Source organism: Haliaeetus leucocephalus, unplaced genomic scaffold (genome assembly GCF_000737465.1).
Source record: "Haliaeetus leucocephalus isolate CR32 unplaced genomic scaffold, Haliaeetus_leucocephalus-4.0 Scaffold450, whole genome shotgun sequence".
NCBI lineage: Eukaryota > Metazoa > Chordata > Aves > Accipitriformes > Accipitridae > Haliaeetus > Haliaeetus leucocephalus.
The window spans coordinates 55,927-78,692 of record NW_010972886.1 but is presented as its reverse complement, the minus strand read 5'-3'; the positions used below and the strand labels follow the sequence as shown (position 1 = coordinate 78,692).

Here is a 22,766-nt window from a genome sequence, read left to right as displayed (position 1 = left end):
CCTAAGCCACGCCTCTCTGCCAGCGAGCCCCGCCCTGCCGCCCGCCCCGTCCCGCGAGCGACAGGCCGGCCCCTGCGCACGCGCGGTGCCCTTTGGCCCGCTGCAGAGCGTTCTGCCATTGAGGCCCGCTGGCGGGTGGAACCATTCTCCATCAGTTTGGGGGGAGAAGTGGGAAAACGTGCTTCTGGATGGTAGGAGGAGTTACCCTGTTTGCATTCGCAGAGCCTCTCTTTTATTAAATTAGTGTTTCAGTCCGACAAAAGCCTCGTTGTTTTTGTTACTGGGGGAAAAAAAAAAGCCCTGTCCGGACTGGCAGCCTATCGCCTTCCCCCCGTTGGTCACCGGTCCATCCCAAGATGGAGGCCGCAGCGCGGCGGTGCTGACGCCCGGCAGCGTGAGAGCGAGCAGGACTGGGGGTGCCGGGGGGGCGGCCGTAGCGGCTCCCCTCGCCGGCGGGCAGCGCGCGCTGCCCGGGCGCCATGGTGAGGAGGCGGGCGGGCGGGCGGCCCCCGTCGCTAACAGCTAACCGTCGCGTCCGTCCGTCCGTCCGTTCTCCCCCGGCGTTTGGGCTGAAATCGGGCCGTCTCCGCAGCGCGGTTTGGAGGGGAGAAGCGCCGCCGCTCTGCTTGCGGGGCTGTCGGGGAGCTTTTCCTCGGCTCGGGGGGGGGGGGGCCCCGGCAGCCCCGGACCCGCGGGGGAGAAGCCGCCGTGAGGGGCGGCCTGCCTGCCCTGCGGCCTGGGCCGCCCGGCGGGGAGCGGCTGAGGCGGCGTCCCGAGGCGCGGGGCCTAGGCCAGCCTGAGGGGCGGGGGGCCGCTTTCCCGCTCGGCTTCGTGCGGCCTCTCTGCGTGACGGGCGCTTCCCTCGTACCGTCAGCCACCCGCGCGTTTCTCTGTAGGGGCAGCACGCTGCCCGCTTCCAAAAACTTGCCTTGTTTCTGTTTGTGGTGGCTCCAAGCGTAAGACTTTAAAGCACGGTTTAGGGTTTTTAACTTGGAACGTGTGGCGGCAGTTGATATGCTCTGAACTTTGGTATGACATGGTGTGTCATGTTGTATGCTTGAAGTTACCAGGCAGAAAAGATTGGTTAGATCTGTAGAGTAGTTTTGAAGTTGCATATATGTTATTTACCCATGTTGGTAGGTAAGTAAAGCCAGAAATGTTGATAAAAGTACTTCTCCAAGTCATGTGTGTGAACTTGTAGAAAAGGCTTTCACCTAGTTAAGAGTACTTAAGATTTTCGTTGATCCAGAATGTTAGAGCTATGTCAGTGTAATGGTGCAGCCAGTAGTTTTCGTGGTCGATATTGAATTGCTGGTGTAGGAACAGCTGTCTGAACAGTTTTGAAGAAGCTAGGTGTGTCTAGATCAATTTCCTTATGTCAGTTTCCTGTGTTTACTGGACAAAGTTTGTTTCAGATTTGAACCAGTGTTTAGAAAGTAGTTACTTAAAAATTGCTTTCTAGGATTATGTGTTAATGTGCATATGCTATAATCAAATATTTATTGCACCAGTGTCTTGCCATTTTGCGGGTGAATACAGCTGCATGTGCTATTAGAACATATGGAATGGCTGTTGTACATGTGGTGAGAAGAGTTAAGCTACCACTAGGCTCTTTTTGCTTTGTTTCTCAGTATATGTTTATAAGGCATTGCCTTAAAAGGAATACAGGAGCACACTCCAGGCAAAAGTGTCTTTTTAAGTGCATTTAATATTTCATTTTTTATTAATGATTAACCAAATGTCCTTTTGCAGCCTCACAAGAAAAAGAAACCCTTCATAGAGAAGAAGAAAGCGGTAACATTTCACTTAGTGCACAGAAGTCAGAGGGATCCACTTGCTGCTGATGATTCTGCACCCCAGCGAGTTCTGCTGCCTACACAGAAGGTAAATACTTGCTTTTAATATTGAAGTTCATTCAGATAAGAAGTGCTGCAGGAGAGAAAAGTGGGTATGCAATCCTACAATTCAAAAATATAGCCTGAGAAAAAGTAGGTTTTGGCCCAGTTTATTAAGAAGAAAGGGATGTTGTGGGGAAGTTGATACTTGTGAGTTACTGCCTCATGCGTTGAAGGGTGACTAACTGGCATTAGGGGTATAAACATCTTAAAAAAACAACAACAAAAATTGCCTGGCCCACCCTGAAAAAACAGGCTTTGTTAGTTATGCTGCTTATGGAAAAAGTTGTTTAGTGTCCTGCTCACACAGCATCTGAACACTGAATCAGGTGGTTATGACATCCTAATTGGCTGTTCGTTAGTGTAATGAGTGGAGAGAGGACTACAAGGACTTTAGAATTCAGGCATACTCAATAGATGTGTTACTTTTTCTTTCTGCTAATAAGTTTTAAATGGACTTAAGTAACTAAATGTATTTCTTTTTACAATTCCAAGGGGCATGAGGAGCAAAGGAGGGAAGAGCAGCGGAAGTATGGAGTCTTCTTTGATGATGACTATGACTATTTGCAGCATCTAAAAGAAGCCTCTGGTCCCTCTGAGCTTGTCCCTTCTGTGCGTGGACAGCAAAGCAGAATTGTTGTCACAAATGAGGGGCATGTAGAAGACGAAATTCAGCGCGTTCCAGTAAGTAGTATTTTTGCTAATAATAATCTTACGCTGGTTTTTGGAGTTTAGCATCCTGTAGCCTCATGAACCGTATTCAACAAGTCTTGTGACTGTGACCTATATATATACACGTAGGATCTTTTTGACCCACAGTCAGGCTTTCCTACTTCCTACAAGTAAAAACAAAAGTTGACAAGCCAAAATTTGTTGATGAATAGTATTTTGCTAGCACAGTATTAAAACACTTCATGTACCTGTGATAAGCTTTTTTTGACAGAGATGGCTTACAAAGGTATTTGTTTGAACAAGTCATGTTCTTCTGGGTTGGCATTTGTTTTTAAGATTTTTAGAACTTTTGAATGCTCAGGGAGTTATGAATATACTGGATTGTGTTACCCCTACACTGTGTTTTTAAAGTGGAATGTAACAGAACCCAGAGGGAATAAAACTTTTCAGTTGCTGGCATAACTTGTGGAATTTCATGATGCTAGATCATGTTGGAATGGAAAAACAGTAAGCAATTTCAAGCAACAGTCAGTCACTTCTAATTGAGGGAGTTTGGTTTAACCAAATACTGCAATTTTAGTCAAAACTGATTTTCTTAGTCAGAAATACCTTTCGGGTACAGTTTGGTGATACTACATAAGATTTAAAGTTATTTTAGATGTGCACGTTAGTACGCTGTTAATAAGCCTGTCAATAAAGGGGTAATTTCAAATGTGTGTTAGTGTTCTCCAAAACAAAAAAAAAAGTCAGAAATTTCATTGTTCGACCATTCTCTAAAAAGCGTCAGAGATGCAAAAATACTGTCTCTCTACATGGAGATTATTGACATGAGAATGAATGCTGCCAATACCTAGGTTTTATTGCATAACTTTGAAAATTTGCCATCAGTAAAGTAGCACTTGTCTTAACATTTAAATAGCACTCAGAGTTTCTTTTGGTCACATGGTTATCTGCACATTTTTGTTAATGTGGGCTGAAATGAGAAACTGAGGACAAGTATACTGTGATGGTTTTTTTTGCTTCTTTTTCTAAGGCTCCATCTATTAAGTTGCCTTCCTCAGTATTTGCCACAGAGTTTGAAGAGGATGTAGGCTTGTTAAATAAAGCTGCTCCTGTTTCAGGTATCATTAAATCTCTTGCCTTTTTGTAATGTGAGCTGCCATCTAGGTACTAGATGGTAATTATGGCTTCAATTACAGTGTCATATTAGGTTTTGTTTAGAACAGGCTCAATAGTAGACATAAAGAATAATCTCTGAGACCTGTGTTTCAGTTTGATACCTATTTCTGTGATTCACTAATAATAGCTTTTTAGCTTTGCTGGGGGCAGGGGAGCTCGGAATCCGTGAGCTCTTACTGTTGTGTAGCAAATATAAACTAATAACAGGGGAAAACTGTAGATAATACTGTTGATTTATTGCTCCATCTGTTTGAATCCACTTCTGGAACTGGATTTTCACTCTCAGAATTTATGTTATTTTCAAATGCTGAGTGTTTTTTACTTTCCTTCATTAGTATTATTTCAGTGTTACAGGCTGGAAGTACACTTTTGTTATGTATCTATATTTGCACTGAACATTCACTTTACAACTATCTTAATACTTTATAACAGAAAGTAGTTGTGGTAGTTCTCTCTGTCCTAGCAGAAGGATGCTAAAGACACTTCTGTTAATTGCAGTAGAGAAACACTTTCTGACTTTTTGTAATGTAGGGAATTTTAGGGGGTGAGAGCTAGAGTTGGCAATTATCATACAGTACTTCAACTTAGAATATTGTAGAAGAAAAAATATCTAAGTAAAATATATTAAAATACGTTTATGGAAGCTTAAGACCTCTGGGAAATGTTGTTTTTTTTTCTGGATGAGGAGAATTGACAAGAGGCTGGTGATTTGCCTTGGCTTGTATCAAATCTACAAATATTATTGAGGAATTTTGTGATTATTAGGTTTAATCTTTCCTTAGTGCAAATTAACAGTCTAGTTGGATTGGTTTTTATCTAGGAAAGTAGCTTTATAATGTTAGAGAAATTTATTCATGTTTTGTTTTTGTTTTTGTTTTTTTAACTTTCTAGGACCACGGCTAGATTTTGACCCTGATATTGTTGCAGCTCTTGATGATGATTTTGACTTTGACAATCCAGAAAATATCCTGGAAGATGATTTTGTTCGACAAGCAAATGAACCACAGAAAGGGTAGATAGAGTTTTGTAGAACTGTTTGTCATATGTAAATAGGAATGATGCTATTTGTTATTTCATATGTTGTTGTAGGAAGCAAGAATGGTTTCAGATTTCAAATTGAATACTTTGGTGTGTTAAAGGAAAAAAGTATTACCTTGTGTTTTGTGGGTGGTAGGTTACAAAATCAAATTTTGATGTGTTAATCTAAGAGATGGGTTTCATTTGTTACTTCGAGCTCATGGATTATATGTATTTCTTTACAGATGCAATGTATGGAATAATAGGATTCTTGAACATTACCATCTATCACATTCAAAATACGTCAGTAATACTATTGATGAAGGCTAACGGGTGTTTCCAGAACCTTTACAAATGCTTCATGTAATACCCCACTGCATATTATTTATTTAGGTGTTGGTATCACTCTCATCATTTTATGAACCACAAGAAATTTTGCTAGTTTTGATGTTCAAAAATGCAGCAGCTAGTATTTTTCTTTTTCTACTTTGACGTGTGTAGCTGAATGTAAACATAACCTCATTCTCAGTGCACAGATGTGTGATCCAACAGTTATCAGAAATTTTTTTAGCTTTCAGACAAAAGTAGTATTATGCTGGCTTTGGCAACACCATTACTGCTAAACTTGTTTTTCTTTTACTGGCTTGAAAATAATCAGTTTTTATCTTTCCCTCTCAAGATTTAAATCTATTATTGCCAAATTGTTTCAGATAACCCAGCATTGGTCAGAGCTGTGGAAAGGTCCATGTATTATTCTAAAACTGTTTTATACTTCTGTTCAGGGGATCAGATGCTGAGGATCAAGATGAATGGGAAGATGTGGAGGATGACAGTGATGAAAAGGATAGTTACAGTAATGATAAAGACTGTGATTCAGAAGGTCCTTTATCAGATGATGGGGTTAATGGACAGACAAAGGAATTTCTCTTTATGCAAGAAGAAACCAGGAGTCGTTTCACAGAATATTCTATGACATCTTCAGTAATGAGAAGGAATGAGCAGTTAACCCTGTTGGATGACAGATTTGAGAAGGTGAGGCAGCTCAAGAATGTAACTGTTAAACATAAGGATGTGTTAAATGCTTCTTTGTCTTTTGATTCATCTCATAAGGTGGTATCCTGTATGCCTGTGCAAATTCCTACTGCCTTCAGTAGTCAGAACATCAAACAGCTATTCTTTGCACATATTCTGCATTTAATTTGTCTGTGTTAAGAGGCTTGTGTTAAATAGGTCATAGTGTTAATTGCTATTAAAAGGCCTAACACTGATACAGTTAAACAAAATTACTCCAGTCACTATAATGAGCATTTGTAGTTGGTGTTACACTTTTGTCTGAGGCTCAGTTCAACACAGCAAATCATGTACAAGTGCCTGGTAAAGACTCTCATCTTTCACCCTTTCTTCCCACTGTGCCAAGTATACATTAATGGAATGATATCAGAATGGTGGAAATATGGTGTAACTTTTGTCCTGAGCAATGACAGGCTTTTTAATGTGCAGATTGAAATAATGCATCAGAATAAGAAACATGTTCCAGAAGCTGATTTATGTATTATTAAAAGATAACTTTGTCACTCCTGTGCTGGAAGAATACTGACAGTAAGGAGGAAATCCTACTGCAGATGCGTTTGGCAGTTGTTCAACAAATGAGACGGGAGAGGAAAAAGGGGCAAGTAGAAAAAAAATGTGTAGGTCTTCTTTAAGCTATCAAGAAGTTGCATGACAAATGCTATCTGATTACAGATACCCACTTCTTTATTTTAGTTTTTTGAACAATTTGATGAAGATGAAATTGGAGCCTTGGATAATGTGGAGTTAGAAGGCTATATTAACACAGACAATGCTCGGTTGCAGGAAGTCCTGAATGATTACTACAAAGAGAAAGCAAAAAAGTATGTATTCCCAGAAGGACTGCTTCACATAAGTAGTTATGTAATCCTGTGTTTATACTGAAAGTTTGAGTATGTTGTTTCCAGTTCATGTACTCAAAGATTACATCTCACAGTAAAAGCAGCTACATATGAGTATTATCATTTTTTTTATGTCACTGAATGTCGATCTTAACTTATGAGTTGATACAGTTAAGTGGAGGGATTTTGTTGGTTTATGTGAGATTATGCTCCTTTTGTATAATTGTATTGAATTTAGTATAAGTAATTTCTAGAGGCATTCTTCCTTTTCCTTTTTAGTGTAATTTGCCTTTCTCCTTATACCTTACTTTTGTGTTTAACAGACTCTAGCCAAGTATATTCTGTCTCACTGGTATGCAGTTGATTCCAGTATATACCTAGTTACATGACCATAAACTCGCAGGGGACTGTTGCATGGGTCCCACTGTTTGGAGCACTGCAAAGCCCAGTGTTTATAAAGCAACCCCGTGTCAGTGTAAGACTGCATTTCCACAGTATATTCACTTTGTCTTAAAGTGGGTGATATTATCCCAAAGTTAAATGGCTAGATGTTCTCACGTTAGTCTTGTGTTTCCTGATTGAAAGATACAGTACTGTGTCCCTTGTAGTGAAAGATGACTGGTCAGTAGTAGAGCACATAATCCCCTTTAGAGCTGCCTTGCTTACGGACCAAAAAGTAAAGCCTCTTCTCTTCCTGCCCTCCAGTCACAAATATTGTGTGCCACATACTTTTCAAATGCAGAAATACTGCTTTTGTTGACTTAATGTCTCTTGTCCTAATGTTTTAGTTTATTTTGGGGCTGCTTACTTAATGAAATATGCAGGAAAGTTTCCTTGGGAATAGCTTTCTTTGGTTTGGGATTTTACTGAGGGGAGACTGGGTTTACTTTATGTCCTAGTTTCAGCTGGGATAGAGTTAACTGTCGTCTTAGCAGCTGGTATGGTGCTATGTTTTGAGTTCAGTATGCCAAGAATGTTGATAACACTGATGTTTTCAGTTGTTGCTAAGTAATGCTTAGACTATAGTCAAGGATTTTTCAGCTTCTCATGCCCAGCCAGCGAGAAGGCTGGAGGGGCACAAGAAGTTGGCACAGGACACAACCAGGGCACCTGACCCAAACTGGCCAAAGGGGTATTCCATACCATGGGACATCACATCTAGTATAGGAACTGGGGGGAGTGGGGGCGGGGAATTGCCGCTCAGGGACTAGCTGGGTGTCAGTCGGCGGGTGGTGAGCAGTTGCACTGTGCATCATTTGTACATTCCAATCCTTTCATTGTTGCTGTTGTCATTTTATTAGTGTTATCATTATCATTATTAGTTTCTTCTTTTCTGTTCTATTAAACTGTTCTTATCTCAACCCATGAGTTTTGCTTCTTTTCCCAATTTTCTCCCCCATCCCGCTGGGGGGAGGGGGCGGTGAGTCAACGGCTGCGTGGTGCTTAGTTGCTGGCTGGGGTTAAACCATGACAACGTAATTGCACATTTTCAAGAAAAGATAAACCTTATCTTTTTTCTTTTCTGGACTTCTTCAAAGTTGTGTGAAATTGGATGCTCTTGAACCCTGTGATGATTTAGACTCTCCTGTGAATGAAGAAAGTGAGGAGGAAAAGGAAGAAATAGTAGCTGTAGTTATTGAGGAACAAAAAGAAAAGTGGGATTGTGAATCCATTTTGAGTAAGTATTCTGGAGTTTGCTTGTTTGTTCCTAGGATTTTGAAGTAAATGATAGGTGATCTCAGAACTTTTCTAACAGTACTTTAGGTAAAATGGTTTATTCTTGTGGTGCACAACAGCAGGAATTTCCAAAGACTAAGTAGTAGTACAATTCATAATAAATTTACCTATTTCTATTTGCAAGCCTTTCTTCCCTACTTTTTTTTTTTTTTTTTTTTTTGGTGACCTAGGTACATATTCAAACTTATATAATCACCCAACACTTATTAAGGAGCCGTCAAAGGTAAAATCATTAAACTTATTCTGAATAACACCCTGGCCTGGGAAAACTTGAGACAAAAGTGATTGTTTTCTCAATGGATATCTGTTTTTAAAAGAAGGACAGAGCAGAAAAGAGGGTTGGGGAGGGTGTTAGCTTCTGGTATTACTTCTTCACTGAAGAAGGGTTTGGAAAGTTGAGTAAGTTCAAAATCATTGTAATAGCTAGGCAGAAATGTAGAGAGCAAGGAATTTACTTTCTTATTATCTGTGATATATCTTTGTGTAATCTATGTCTCGCAACCACTTCTTAGATTTTTTTTTTTCTTGAAAATAGGCTACTTCCCTTCTACAGTTTGAAACAATTTATTGTAGTTCTTTGGCCTTCCAGAAATTCCCCAGTATTAGAGCACAGCTTGATGTTCAAGATTTTGAAAGGAAACATTTATCTTGAAAGCTTATAAAGCCTACTTAAGTTATTCTTTTTCAGTAATATTTAAATAAAAGGGAGAAATTTTTTTCTTGTTCTGGGAGGCCATATTCTGTTCACAGGTGTGTTTGATTTCTTACTTTGGGAGTAATACCATTTTTCTGAGGGAAGAAAACGGTATGAGGAAACTTATATGTTTATTACTGTTAAATCTGAATCTAATGTTTTTATACTGATAAGGCAGTGCGATGTGCACTTCTTGGAGAGAAAGTTAGGGACCATTAATACATATGCACTCTCTATTTTAGCCCAAACCAATAAAAATTTCCCAGAAGACTGGAATTCCTCTACATATCTTGCCTCAGAAGGGTCTTACTGCTAAGCAGATTGAACGCATGCAAATGATTAATAGCAGTGACCTGCCAAGAGCATCAACACAGCCCCGTTCCAAAGATGAGAGCAAAGAGGATCGCAAAGCTAGAAAACAGGCTATAAGAGAGGAGCGAAAGGTACGCCTTACTTTAAATAAAACCCTGCAAAAACATGTTATGTTATCTGAATTCTGTCTTATGAACATTTTTTAAAGCTCACTTGTTCTTGTGTCTGGAAATTAATGGGAAAAACTTGCTGGTCCCAAAGGACTAATTGTTGCTTCTTTAAAGAAAAAAAAATCTACTGGAAAAAAAGTTACGGTCATAATTTTGTCATCCTAATTTCAATATGGAAATTTGGGGTCTGTTATTGTGGCCACTATTACATATATAACTCTAATTTTCTTATTATCTAGGGAATCAAAGAAAACAGTTATGATGTTTCAGATCATGCAAAGTGAAAATTGTCTGAAAGAAATGTGGAAAATCTAATTGGCCACAGTGATATACGGGTTGTTTTATTTAGGAACAGAAATTGCCAAATTGCCAGAAGCTTGAGCTAATTAAAGATTATAATCCTGGTGGTATGCATATTAGTTTGACTACTAATAATTAGTGCCATAAATAGTATTATTGTCCAGATTGCTGCTGTTTTCATGATCTAGAACTGTTAATTAGAATGATTTCTTTTTGCATGTTATGCCTATTTTGTAAATTTGTAATTATTTGTATGCACAGGAACGCAGAATGGAGAAGAAAGCCAACAAGCTAGCCTTCAAATTGGAGAAAACAAGGCAAGAAAAAGAGTTGCTTAATCTGAAACAAAACGTTCAAGGACTGAAGCTGTCTTGATAAAACTGAGGAACTTACTGTGGAAACATCATTGAGTTTTCATTCATATTGAGAAGGGAACTGCTAACTCATACCTTTGCCAGTCATGCCTAAAGGGGGTTATTCAGATATTACTGTACCAAGAACCAGCAACTTGTCATTCTTTCTGAAATGAAGTTATACATAAAACAATGTATTAGTGATGTCTATTCTGTCATGAGTGACATGGCTACTATTGCAAAGTTTCATTACTGTAGAAATGTTTTAAAATGATAAAAAATTTTCTTACAAGCTATCACTGCAAAAGTTTTATATATGTATTTGTTGAATGTATTCAGCAAATCAGCAGAATCCTACAGATTTAATCTGATTAGATTCTTCTATTAAATTATTTCAGTTTACAAAGCAATATATCCATTTATGTCTTCTCTCCCTTATACTGATGGTTAGATATAGTGCCTTGATATAGCACAGTTTTGCAAGTTGAGGAGTTTTCACCCACTCCTTAGTTCTTTTCGGGGTTGGTTATTTATTGTTTGGGTAGTGTTACAAAAGATGTAGAATAACTGTGTGATTTACATCTAGATTCACATCTAGATTAAGCCTTAATTGTTCAAGAGTCTGTGTCAACCAGGTCAGTAGAAATTTTCTGTAAGATAAGAACAAGTTTCAAGGTTTTAATTTAGCTGGTATCAGTACTAGTCCTCTCATGTTCCACAGGCTTAAGAAGGGTCTGCCTGTGTCATAATTGTTAATTATGTAATTGCTGATGCATGGTAACTTGAATTGAGAGCTTTTGAGTAATGAAGGCTGACCACCTAGTACTCGTGACTCTTGACAGCAGTGCAGAAGAAGAAATTTGAGAAGCCATTCTATTGGGATGAGTCAGATACCAGGAAAGGAGTTAAATGGAACATGTGAGTAATAGATGCTGTTCAGTGGTTTGAGTGGAATGTGATTTTGTGATTTACTGAAAAGGAAAATCTTTACTAAAGATGGTGCACTATGTTGTTTACTAGTCCTTAACTCGTGTGCTGTTGTACATGTTTAAAGTAACTAATCTCTGGCAAATAGTCCTTTCCTGACTTCTCATTGCTGATTCCATGATACTGTCCTTGTACATAAATTCCTTTAAAAAAAAAAAAAAAAAAAAAAAAAGCTGTACCAGTCAAAACCTTGAGGGGTTGAGAACAGAATTAAAGAGATGGGGGAGGCAGAGGAAAATGCTTGAAAGGAAGAGTATAGTCCAGACTAAGCACAGGCACACAGAAAGATGTTGCTTGGGAACAAAAGTGGAAAGACATTTAAACAGAGGCAATAGAGTAAGAGTCAAAAAGGTTATAGAATTGTTTTCTTCCTCCACACTTGTAATCAATGAAACACTGTAGTAACTTTAACTCTGTGCCTTGGAGTATGGTAAAATCTGAAGGAAAAGGTAAGAAACAGTCACACATCTGCTCAGTAAGGCAAGAATTTCTTTTGTTTCAGCAAGAGCAGGTAAGGACCACTTAAATGAGAAGTCTCCCTCTTGTCAGTTACAATTCTTGTGAAAAAGGCTCTCTGTTATTGTTCAAGTTTTCCTACAAGCTGTTTTTGTTTAATACAAGTAATGGACTGTCATGGTTTAACCCCAGTCAGCAACTAAGCACAATGCAGCCGCTCACTCACTTCCCCCTCTCCCCCCACCCAGTGGGATGGGGGAGAGAATCGGAAGGAAAAAGGTAAAACTCGTGGGTTGAGATAAGAACTGTTTAATAGAACAGAAAGGAAGAAAATAATAAAGATAACAATAATAAAATGACAATAGTAATAATAAAAGAATTGGAATATACAAAAGAAGTGATGCACAATGCAATTACTCATCACTTGCCAACCAATGCCCAGTTAGTTCCTGAGCAGCGATCCCCCCAGCCAGTTTATATACTGGGCATGACGCCACATGGTATGGAATACCCCGTTGGCCACTTTGGGTCAGCTGTCCTGCCTGTGTCCCCTCCCAGCTTCTTGTGCCCCTCCAGCCTTCTTGCTGGCTGGGCATGAGAAGCTGAAAAATCCTTGACTTAGTCTAAACACTACTTAGCAACAACTGAAAACATCAGTGTGTTATCAGCATTCTTCTCATACTGAACCCAAGACATAACACTGTACCAGCTACTGGGAAGACAATTAACTCTATCCCAGCTGAAACCAGGCCATGTCCCTGCTCTGAAATGAGAACATGTGACTGCCACTGGAATCAGGCTTCAAACTACTTTCCATGTAACTTAAAAACCTATTTTTTTCAAAAAATTACTGATTTAAAAACAAAAAAATGCCCACAAACTTGAATCTACAAGGTAAGATCATCTTGGAATGCTGTTTAAGCTCGCCATGGAAACATTCTGTCTTAAGAATGAAGATTGTGTTACACTTAAGTGTGCCACCTGCCACTTTCTGGAATAGCAATGGTTTTTACCCTGAGCCATTACTTTGCACCACCAGCTCCTGATGACTTACAGACAGAATAGAATAAATCTGGGTGCAGATGGCCTGCTTTTGCTTCCCAGCCCCGCTCCCTGAATTTAGGCAGTGATGAACTTGAATACTCTTCCATCACCTCCTCACCCAACCATGATGTCATTGTGAAAGGACATACCTGAGCAGTCATGTGGAAAACAAAAAGGTGTCCATCATAGTAAAGGAGAGCTTGTGCATCACAGGAGCAAGATAAATAAGGTAGGTTTGCAAAAGGGAGCCCTGGCACGTGACTGTAGATGTCCCTTTCTGACAACAAAATACTGTTTCAGCAAGGGCTCAGTCCAAACGCTGACTCTGCTGTAGCGAAGCCATCCTGTACCGTGTAACTGAGACTCTTGCATGCTTTGAATCTTACACAGCTGCCCAAAGTCAAGATCTGGCTCCTTGTACAACCTGTGGAAGACATTTTGCACGAGATGTTCTGGTAAAACAAAACTTTTTTTTTTTTTCTTTTTAATGTGAGTGTCAATGTGTTTAGCTGAAAGGGGTGGTGAGCACAGGGGAAGGAGGAGGTGGCTGCTAGTAGAGAAATGGGTTGAACATGTGTTTAAAAGAGCAAATGATCTGATTTCATTAGTGAACTTGATTAGAGAATTAATGAATGTGCACAGAAATATTGTGACTTAATCTATAATCTTGCACTATCTGAATTTACCTGCTTGTCCAAAACCAGATGTTTACTACAGATTGCATTTAAAATAACATATTATCTCTTGGTGAGACATAAATTACTAACCTAAAGCTTCCTTTGTGTTCCGGGTTTCTAGGCAGAATTTGTTCTTTCAGGCTTCCTGGGAAAAATAGACTAATAAACCATCTGATAAGTAGTCCCTTTGACAGCATAATGCGGGCACCAGGCTCTGTTCCAAAGCCTGCTGAAGTGAATGAAAAGATTCCCCCTGACCTCCCTGATCCCTGGATTACAAACTAAATGGGTGGCTGGCACAACCCAGCTGTGGGGTGTTCCTGCAAGGGGGGGGCTCTGCATGCACCCCTCCCCTCCTCAGTTTGCGTTACCGATCCTGTGGCTCTGTGGTAGATCAGGTCATCCCCACAATAAAACTAAAAACTGATTTAGGAAAAAAAAAAAAAGACAAGAAAAATACACTGGAAGCTGAGTGACTATGAGCACTGAGACTAAGGTGGAACTACCCTGTGTTAGTAGTTCCTTGTTTGGTATCTCAGACCAGATACATGAAGAACATTGATGGTTTAATCTAGCAAAATCGTTTGAAAAGACAGTTATCTATGTTTTGAGGAAGGCAGGGAGTTTCTTGTCACTATTACTACCGTGAGATACAAGTCCTGTAATGCCCTTCTGTGTCCCGATGATGCAGGACTGGTATCCTCCTCGGTGAGCAAGACACGGGTATCTGCTGCCCTCTTGGTCCTGCAGAGGAATCCTCCTCTCAAGTTTGCTGTCAAAAATGTCTAGAAACAGAAGTTAAGGATCTGAAGCAGTAGTACAAAAGAGAAGATGTAGCTTTGTCCTCACTTTCACAGTGTTCCTCGCAAAGGGGATTGCTCACCCTGTTGCAGAAGACTGAGGTTGATGCTAAAATCTGAGACACTTCGGAATCTTAAAATCTCCTTTGTTGTGAGGCGTGGCTCTTTGACAAATTCAGCACTGGATATCTGTCTACCTAAAATTTCCCTGTGCTTTCAGCTGCAAGCGTTAGCCCTAGTTTTCCTTCTGAGTTGTCAGGTTAGCAGCTGCTCCCTCTCAGCCAGGGGCTGTTGCTGTTTCAGTGGTGTTGATGGGATGGACAGTGCTGCTGTTTGTCAGGGGAGTCCCTGGTCTGCAGTGCTTATCTAAACTCAAAGAACTAATAATGTAAATATCGGCCCCTTGAACAGTATCAGCCTGTTCTTCTTCTTAACCAAGAAAGAAAGAAAACCAAGTGTGGTGATGGTGGTGGGGAGCCCATCCAATGGGACTGTTCCTGTTCACAGACCCCGTCTGTTCTTCTCTGCAAGTCATTATTTGTGCTGGCCTCCAGCACATCCCTGAGCAGAACAAACTGGAAATGGCTTCTATTTCTTATTTGTGTCGAGCTGCAGCTGTACTTGGACAGCTTTTTAAAGTTTTGCCGAACTCCTTGAGGAGTTAAACTGAACCCGAAATAAATACTGCTTCAGCTCCCTGCTCCTGAACAGAAGTAATTTTAAAGCCTGAGTAAGGAAGCATAATTAACAAAGCATGACTTCAACACATAAATGACTGTTTTTCTTTGCATCCCAGCTGAGACACGACCCAATATGCAAGAAAGTCTTCAACAAGAAGCGCAAGCCCTTCAGCTCTTTGAAACAGAGACTGCAGGGAACAGAAATCACCGTGAAGAAACAGCCCCCACAAAAGGTATCGTTAAAACTGAAGCATGTGTGTTATCTCCATATGAAGTCTTTCATTCAGTAATGCTACTGTTTCTTCCGAGGACAAAGCCTGGATGTTGTGGATGAGTCTCACATATGTGCTTGACTCGGTGCCAAATTCTTTCCTCCCCCTCCCTGTGCTGTTAGGGTTTGAGAGTATATGAGAGCATTTCTCCATTCAGAAGCCAGACCAGTAGGTGTCATGACTACTCTGGGCACGTAAGTGTCTCTGCTCTTCTAGGAAATGTTTGTGTATGTATTTTAAAGACTATGCAAGTCTCTGACAGCTTCCTTTTCACTTAAATCTGAAAGACAGTGTGATCTAAGATGGTTGGTGCTTGAATGCTGCAGGTTGAACCTGAGACCTGTCAGTAGCCGCAAATCTTCCATAGATGAAGCTACAAAGATTCACTGCTGTTGAACTCAAGGGTTTAAAAATTTATTTAAATTGAACTTATTTACAAAGCTGGAGGGAAAGAGGCTTAAGCTCTTACTGGAACAAGGGGTTTTTCATGCATCATTGGGGAGGGGTGGAATATACATGGACATGCATGTGTATAATTTTACCCAGAGATGCCAAATCACTGCTGATTTGGTATCCATGCAGACTGCTGTTCTAAAATGTCCTCTAAAATCAGTTGTGGAAAGAAACAGAAATGTACAAAGGTTTAAAACAAGAAGAGGAATCTGACAAGTGGAGGAGAAGGGAAGGCGTCGGTCATAGTGTCTTTTCCATTCCCTCTTAAGTGCCCTTTGGTCTGCCAAGACCAGAGGGTTTTGCTGGAGTGCATTGTTTTTATCCATCTTCTGGGGCTGTCAATAGACAGTAAAGGGCTAGATCAGCTTCCCTGTGCCTTTCAAAAAAAGCAAATTTCTTTTGTTTGTAATGGTTTTCCTTTCCCTCAGAGAGGAAGAACCCTCACACTAAGATTTTTCTCTGTCCCTTGCAAAGGGGAAATACAGTTTGTGTTTTCCTTTATTTCCATTACAGAAACAGCCAGGGAAGAAATCTAACTGGAGGCAGCACCATGAAGATTTCATTAATACTATTCAATCAGCCAAGCAGGTCACAAAAGCTCTGAAGGAGGGCCACCCTCTTCCACCTCCTCCCCCACCAAGCATCAATCCAGGTTTGTGGTCTACTTTATCTTACTACTGTTCTTGTACTGATCTTTGGTAAAGCAATGACCTCTTATTACCCATGGCTGGGCTTCAGTTTTGTATCCCCTGGCACAACACAATGCAAACATTAATTCCCTCCATACTCTTTAATTTTCAGCTGTATTTCTTGGCTTAAATTGAGTAGGAGTGCAATGCAGAGGTGGTGGGGAGGAAAACTAACTGTACCTTTTGAGTTTAAAGGCAGCAAGTTTGGGGTCTGATATTAGATGCTTTGGGAGGAGAGTTGGGATGCCTGTGTTCTAGCATAGGCTGTACCACGGTATAACAGAGGGTGAAATACATCCCCTCACCATTCAAAAAAACTGTAGTGCCCATGGGCTTCTCCACTCCCATGTGGTGGCTTTTCCACTGTCCCCTTCCCCACCCAGCTGTGCAGGTAGGGAAAGTCATTTAGAAAAAGAGGAGTCTGGTTTCCTACTAATAGCAGGTGTGGTCTCTGCACAGAGCTCCCTGTGTTAGAAGTTATGGATCCAAAAAGATGCACATGCAGCCAATATTTCTCACGATATGTGATTTATGAAACGTGGGAGCAAAGGGTCTCAGTGGAGCCTTGCCTGCGTTAGGAAGGCAGAGGGCAGGAGGGGGAGGGGGGGCCTCTCTGGGCTCACTTCCAGAGCAGGAATTCATGACTGATAGCAAAACCAGCTGCCGTGATTCCATTCTTCTAGATGACAGCGATGCAGTATAAGCAGCAGGACACATCTTCCTTCCTTGATTGGGGTCAAGCTCCTCTCTGAATTTCCACTGCTGAATTCTTTAATGACTCTGTTATTTCTTGTCTGAGTCTGCTGACACTAAGAGCACACCCCTCCCTTTCCTTCTCCCCCTTGGAGGAAACCGAGCTGTGTAAGAGCAGCGGTAGTTGTGGAGAAAGGAATTGGAGAACGGCTTTTTAGGAAAGACAAATTGCTGAGGGGCCTAGTGAGGATATATATCCTATACTACAGGACTGGAGAGAAAGCATGTGGATTATGGGGAGGAGAGAGAGAGATTCCCCTTCCCTGTCTTCCTCCTCCAAATAGAGTCCAGAGTTCCCTGTTCTCCCCTGAAGTGCCAGGTCCCCCTGCCAGCCCCCTGAAGCCAGGCATCTGCCCTGGCTCCTCCTCCTCCTCCTCCTCTCCCCTGCATTCAGAACCATTTTGCCCACGCTGCTTGTCAGGAGCCAGCTTTTGGTGGCTGCTTGGGCCACCTTTTCTGGGCTGTTACTGAGAGAAACGATTTGTAAAGATGCTGTATCTGTAATACTAGGATAAGGACACTTGGACTGCTTTTGTAAAAGGCACTGGGCAGGGAGGAAGGATCTGAGAATGGCAAGGGCAGCGCGAGGGCTGAATGTGACTGCGTTGACCCCGAACACTGACCGCTCATTGAAACGAGTAGGACTGCACCAGCGATAAATGTCGCTGAATAGCTTTTAGGAGAATCAGGGCTGTGACGCTGTCATGAACAACTCTAGGAAGCACTGCTGTGTGTTCTTCACAATGCTGCTTCACAACCAGAAACCTGGTTCTTGGATGTGCCTTCAGCTGGCAGGGCACAACTTCTTCAGCAGTGTTTTGCCAAATAGCAATCTTAATGACCAATCTTCAAAAGTAGGCTTAAAAATCATTGGTTTGGACTACTCTGGAAACTTTTAAATAATGCTTTTTCTGCAGATTTGTTCATTGTGAGGTTGGGGGTGGGAATAGGACAAAGGTAATAAAACCTGCTTTTATTAATCCCAAGGGATTTATTTCTGAAAGCAATTACTGTCTGCTGGGTTAGTACCATGAGCATGTATTTTAGGATCCCAAGTGATTTTCTAGAGGTGTTTTTTGTACTTCTCCTAAGTTTGCACTTTGAGAGCGGACGGGAACTCAACGTGGTCACCTGCTGATGGAGCCAGGTTTCGAACTGCGTTTTGAGTGCTCCAGGAAAGCAGGGCAATTCTTCTCCTATAGTGTATAAACTGTGACCCAAGTTGTTCCTTTCTTATGGTCAGACTATATTCAGTGTCCACACTGCTCACGGAGATTTAATGAGGCTGCAGCACAGAGGCACATGAAGTTTTGTGAAGAACAAGCTGCTCGCCGTGCCTTTGCTGCAAAGACCACCGGGCAGGCTTTGGTAAGCAAACACAGTCACACTTGTCTTGTCGTGGAGGCAGATTTGCTAAACTGTAGTCTATGGTGAGTAAAGACCTATGTTAATATAAAACTTAAGATTCCAGGGAAGTTGGTAAAATCTTAAGATAAGATACATGTTGAGTATCAGCTAGGAGTTCCGTGAAATTGGAGCCCTTTGTCTGATATAAAAAGTGACAGAATGCGATAGTACAAAAAAGTTGAACAACAATTTCTTCAGACTCTTCTGCAATTGGATTCTGGGGTAACAACGGCTGTAGGGAAGCAGAAATCTGGCAGCATTTGCAATACATAAGAGAAAGCCCTTCCTGTTCATTAGGGCTCCCTGCTGTTGGCAGGTTTGCTGTTGCCTTCAAATGTATAGCTGATTTATTCCCTGGTCGCTAGACACAAGGCCAAAGGGCTAAGCCCCTTTGGGCAATCAGATAAGTGGAGCTAATTGGTAGTCGCTTGAGTGAGGTCCTATTTTATTACAGAAAAAAAAGATAATGTAAATGGTTCCTTTAGAAGAGTACTGATTTTCTTTCTTTTTTTTTTTTTTTTTTTTTAAGATCTTTGAAAATCTTACTACTCTTCTACCTATTTTGGGCAGGAAAAATGGCTTCCAGGTGGGAGGGGGTGCACATTTTTCCTGTTCCTTCCTAGCACTGCTTCAACAGCAATTTGGAGTTTTCACCAGGCTCCGTAAGCTCCTTGCTATTGTTGAGTGTGGATTGTGCAACTTCTTTTACTAGGGCAAGCAACCAGTGACTCCGAGAAAACCCCCAACCTTAACAACTGCTGTGTCACCGCTTCAGAAGAGAGTACGAGAAGGTGCTAATACAGACAAACCTAAGCCAGGTAAGGAGTTTATGTAGCCATATTTATCTTTTTCCTATAACAAACTCTGATGTATTTGAGGTGGGGGTGGCATTTTTAAAGCAGATTCTAGGCTTTGGAATCCAGTTTTCTGATAGAATAATAAAGTTTGAAATTTTTTTAATTCTTGTTTTTGCAAGTCCAGGCCTCGACATGAAATCCTAAACTCATTTCCGCACAACACTTGCTAGAAATGAGAAGTGTCAAAAATTTCCAGGTGGATGTTGCTGATGTTGAATGGCTTTCCAAGTCATTATCCTGATCTGTCGTGCTGAGTGTATACACAGAGGTTTTCATGTGGGTCCTCAGGAGGGACTTCTTAGCCTTTTCAATTAGAGGTCCTCCAACAGAAGTATCTATATAGACCTAAAACATGCAGTCTGGGTGTGAGGTTCCTTCTGTCCCATAGAAGACTCTATAACCTTTAATCTTTGCTTTTAAGATTTATTCCATCTTCTTTAAGTCCATGTAGTCCATCAAGCTTTGTATGTTGTTTGTTCCATATGACTTTCCCCTTGTTGATTCAGCCTTAAAGCTGCATCCCTGAAAGAGTTCCCTCTAAGCAGGATACCATATAACATGTTTGCTAACACCCACTGCTACCGGTAATCATGACCCGTACTCAGTCTATGTTTAGAAGATGTTTTATAAAGTTATTTTAATGGTTATGTCTAGTATAACCTGTGAATGATAATACATGCTGCTCTTTGTATCAGTATCTTTGATCCCTACGTTTCTGGGGTTTATGTTGAATTTAGGTAGGTTATAATTTTTTTTGGCCAATTTTCTTTTTTTTTTTTAAATGATCTACAGAGACCTCTCCAGGAATACTGCAGAAAACCAGAAAATCTTTGGGTCTATCTACTGGAAAAAAATCTTCAGGAGAGTTTGGGTAAGAAATATTTTTTTTATTTCAACATTATAACATAAAAGGACCTTGTTTGCTTTTGTGTATACACAATATCCTGTTGCAGTGTTTGCAGTATGAACTTCTTTGTATTAACTGAAGCGATCAATTGCACTGAAAACTTTCGCAGAGCTCCTCATGTCCCCAGCACAGCCTGCTGAGAATATTCATTTTGGTGTTAAATGTTCTTTGGTTTGGAGCAGTTCCATCTCGAGTAGGCAGTGACTGTGTTCTGCTGTTACAGGCATCTTGAGAGTATTTGCTGCTTGATAATGCAAACCTCTCTAACAGGTCTTGTGCTCTCACTATGCGCACCCATTGTCCGAGTGAGGAAGATGCCAGCATTTGTTTCAGTAGTCACTGTCAGGATGACAGCACGGAGGTTCATCCTTCTCCTCAGTGTTTTACTTTCCCAGACCAAGAAGTTCGGTTCTTCTGCTCTTCAGACCACGCAGTCGGTGCTGTTCCCATCTCGGGCCATGCAGAGCCATGTCAGAGCAGCAAGGCGGCCCTCCAGCCCCTGCCTAAGGTGGTTGTGGTGCTGTTGTGCAAGGGGATGGCTCAGACGATCGCCATCTTGCACCCCTGTGAGATGCGTACGACTGCACAATACGAGATCCTGGCAGGGAATATGGCCAAGACAGATTCCCTGTAGCTGGCAAGGTATCTTGAGCCTAGGAGATGAGCTTGTAAGAGTGCTTAGAGCGTTGGACGGACAGTCGCGTGCACAGAACAGTCTGTTGCAGAGACTCGTATTTGAAGTCTTTGCAGGGTCCTTCTACGTGGAGTTTTGTTGTCCCCGATTGCTGCTGGTCAGTGGCTAGGTACCTTCAACTCTGTGGAAGACTGCAACGGGCATGGGAGTGTTCAGTCCACGGTGCCATCGTCAACTCTACCTACCTCCCTGACTTTGCCAGCTACAGGATAAACTGTTGACAGTACCACTGGTCTCATTTGGTGTTCTCCACCATGACTATGTTAACAGTGTAGTAACACATATGGTTATGATGCAGGGTCTTGCAGACCACCAAGAGGGATTTATTGATACCATCACCATTCCCACAGTTTAGCCACTGAACTCTGAAACTCGGGGCTTAACAAGCCTGGGGAGGAGACACTTCTTTCCCTAGGGATGCTGGTGAGTCCAGGTATCACCTGGCTTGTAGCTGCAGCCAGCTGACAGAGGCTTGGGACTGGTGCCTCCAGCAGGTCCCCACGACAGACATCCACGCTAGCAGCCAAAATATAGGACAGAGTCATGTAAGTACCTGGGAACTGTGGAAGTGACTGGCCTGGGTGAGCTTGTAAGTGCTGGGCTGTTGGCAACTGCTGCTGCATTTTCTGTAAAACTTGAGCTTTGTCAGGTGCTTTACAGAGCACTTTGGGCTAGCAAGAGATCAGTTTCAGTGCTACCCAAGAGTACTCTTCAGCTGAGAAAGCAGACATAAGAAACTGGGTTTGAGTGGTGCAAATGTTCTCATCCTTAATGTGCCTGGAAATGGTTTCCAGGACGAGCTGCTCCATCACCTTCCCAGGGATAGACATTTAATATTCTTAGATAAAATGGAGTAAAATATAAAAGCTGTTTCAATACAAATAACAAGTATATGGCTTGTCACTGCTTTCAGACCACAAATGCGCAACAGAAGATAGAGTGGCTGGTCGTCAAGGATGTGTTAAGTTTTCCTTCTGACGCATTATGGAAGACTTTAAGCAACACAATTTTCCAGCACCTCTTCCACCTAAGCGCTACAGCTACCACATTCAATAAAATAAGCAAACTGAAGTTCACTTTTTTTTCCCCCTCTCCCCCTGGGTTACAAAGCTTATTATGCTGTCCTTTTTAAAGCTGTGAGAGTATTTTTACCAGTTGCCAAAATTCAATTAAATGATTGCCTGCAAGGGGATGGATATTACCAGTGGTTCATTCAGTCGTTTTAACAAAATGTAGGAAGATCCAGTATCATGTGATATTTCCCCCCCCCTAATGCTTTGCTTTGATATATTGAACAAGACAAATGAACATTTTGAAATTTCATGTATATATTTAATCGAATCTTCCAGTAAACAATAAATGATAAATGATAGTGATTAATAAGTGATAAATGGCCATGTATGCTGTGCATCAGCTTCAAAGCACGTCAAGTTCAGACTAACTAAAACCAAATCTCATTCTCACATTAAAAGAACTTCAATTGCTTTTAGAAATTGATTGGTAAGACAAAAATGTCATGGAGGCATATCCCTTCTTATTTTTTGGCCACCTGATCTATTACCAGCCTTGGATCACCCTGCATAAACTTTCAATGTTGCAACATGTTGGGGTTTTTTAGCCCAACAATTTCCAAAAAGGCTTTCAATTAAAATCCATGAGGAATTTTCTTGCATATTACATGTTTATCAAGTAAATGAAGATGAAAAGTAGTTGGACACAGCAATAATAAATACCAGACTTTACAGAGTTTAATTAAACTCTACTTAGCCTCTAGCTAATAGTGATTAGATAAATACAGAAAGGATGCCACTGAAGCAAGTGTTAACTCCTAGAGCTAGACTCTTAGAGGGC

General features: G+C 41.1%; 2 protein-coding genes across 2 annotated transcripts; both read left to right on the top strand.

The window, feature by feature from the left end:
* The first annotated feature begins 393 nt into the window (after positions 1 to 393).
* On the top strand, positions 394 to 10,645 carry LTV1 (LTV1 ribosome biogenesis factor). Its single transcript, XM_010574586.1, has 11 exons — positions 394 to 482; positions 1,753 to 1,884; positions 2,391 to 2,579; positions 3,601 to 3,688; positions 4,638 to 4,758; positions 5,546 to 5,795; positions 6,528 to 6,655; positions 8,212 to 8,351; positions 8,581 to 8,633; positions 9,347 to 9,547; positions 10,148 to 10,645. The coding sequence occupies exons 1-11, from the start codon at positions 480 to 482 to the stop codon at positions 10,259 to 10,261; spliced, it is 1,419 nt and encodes a 472-aa protein (XP_010572888.1). The 5' UTR covers positions 394 to 479; the 3' UTR covers positions 10,262 to 10,645.
* Positions 10,646 to 11,120: 475 nt separating this feature from the next.
* Positions 11,121 to 20,855, top strand: ZC2HC1B (zinc finger, C2HC-type containing 1B). The gene is made up of 8 exons (XM_010575022.1): positions 11,121 to 11,157; positions 13,117 to 13,181; positions 15,000 to 15,116; positions 16,122 to 16,260; positions 18,294 to 18,418; positions 19,170 to 19,275; positions 20,107 to 20,185; positions 20,492 to 20,855. Exons 1-8 carry the CDS (start codon positions 11,121 to 11,123, stop codon positions 20,853 to 20,855), a joined length of 1,032 nt encoding a protein of 343 aa, XP_010573324.1.
* Positions 20,856 to 22,766: the final 1,911 nt, after the last annotated feature.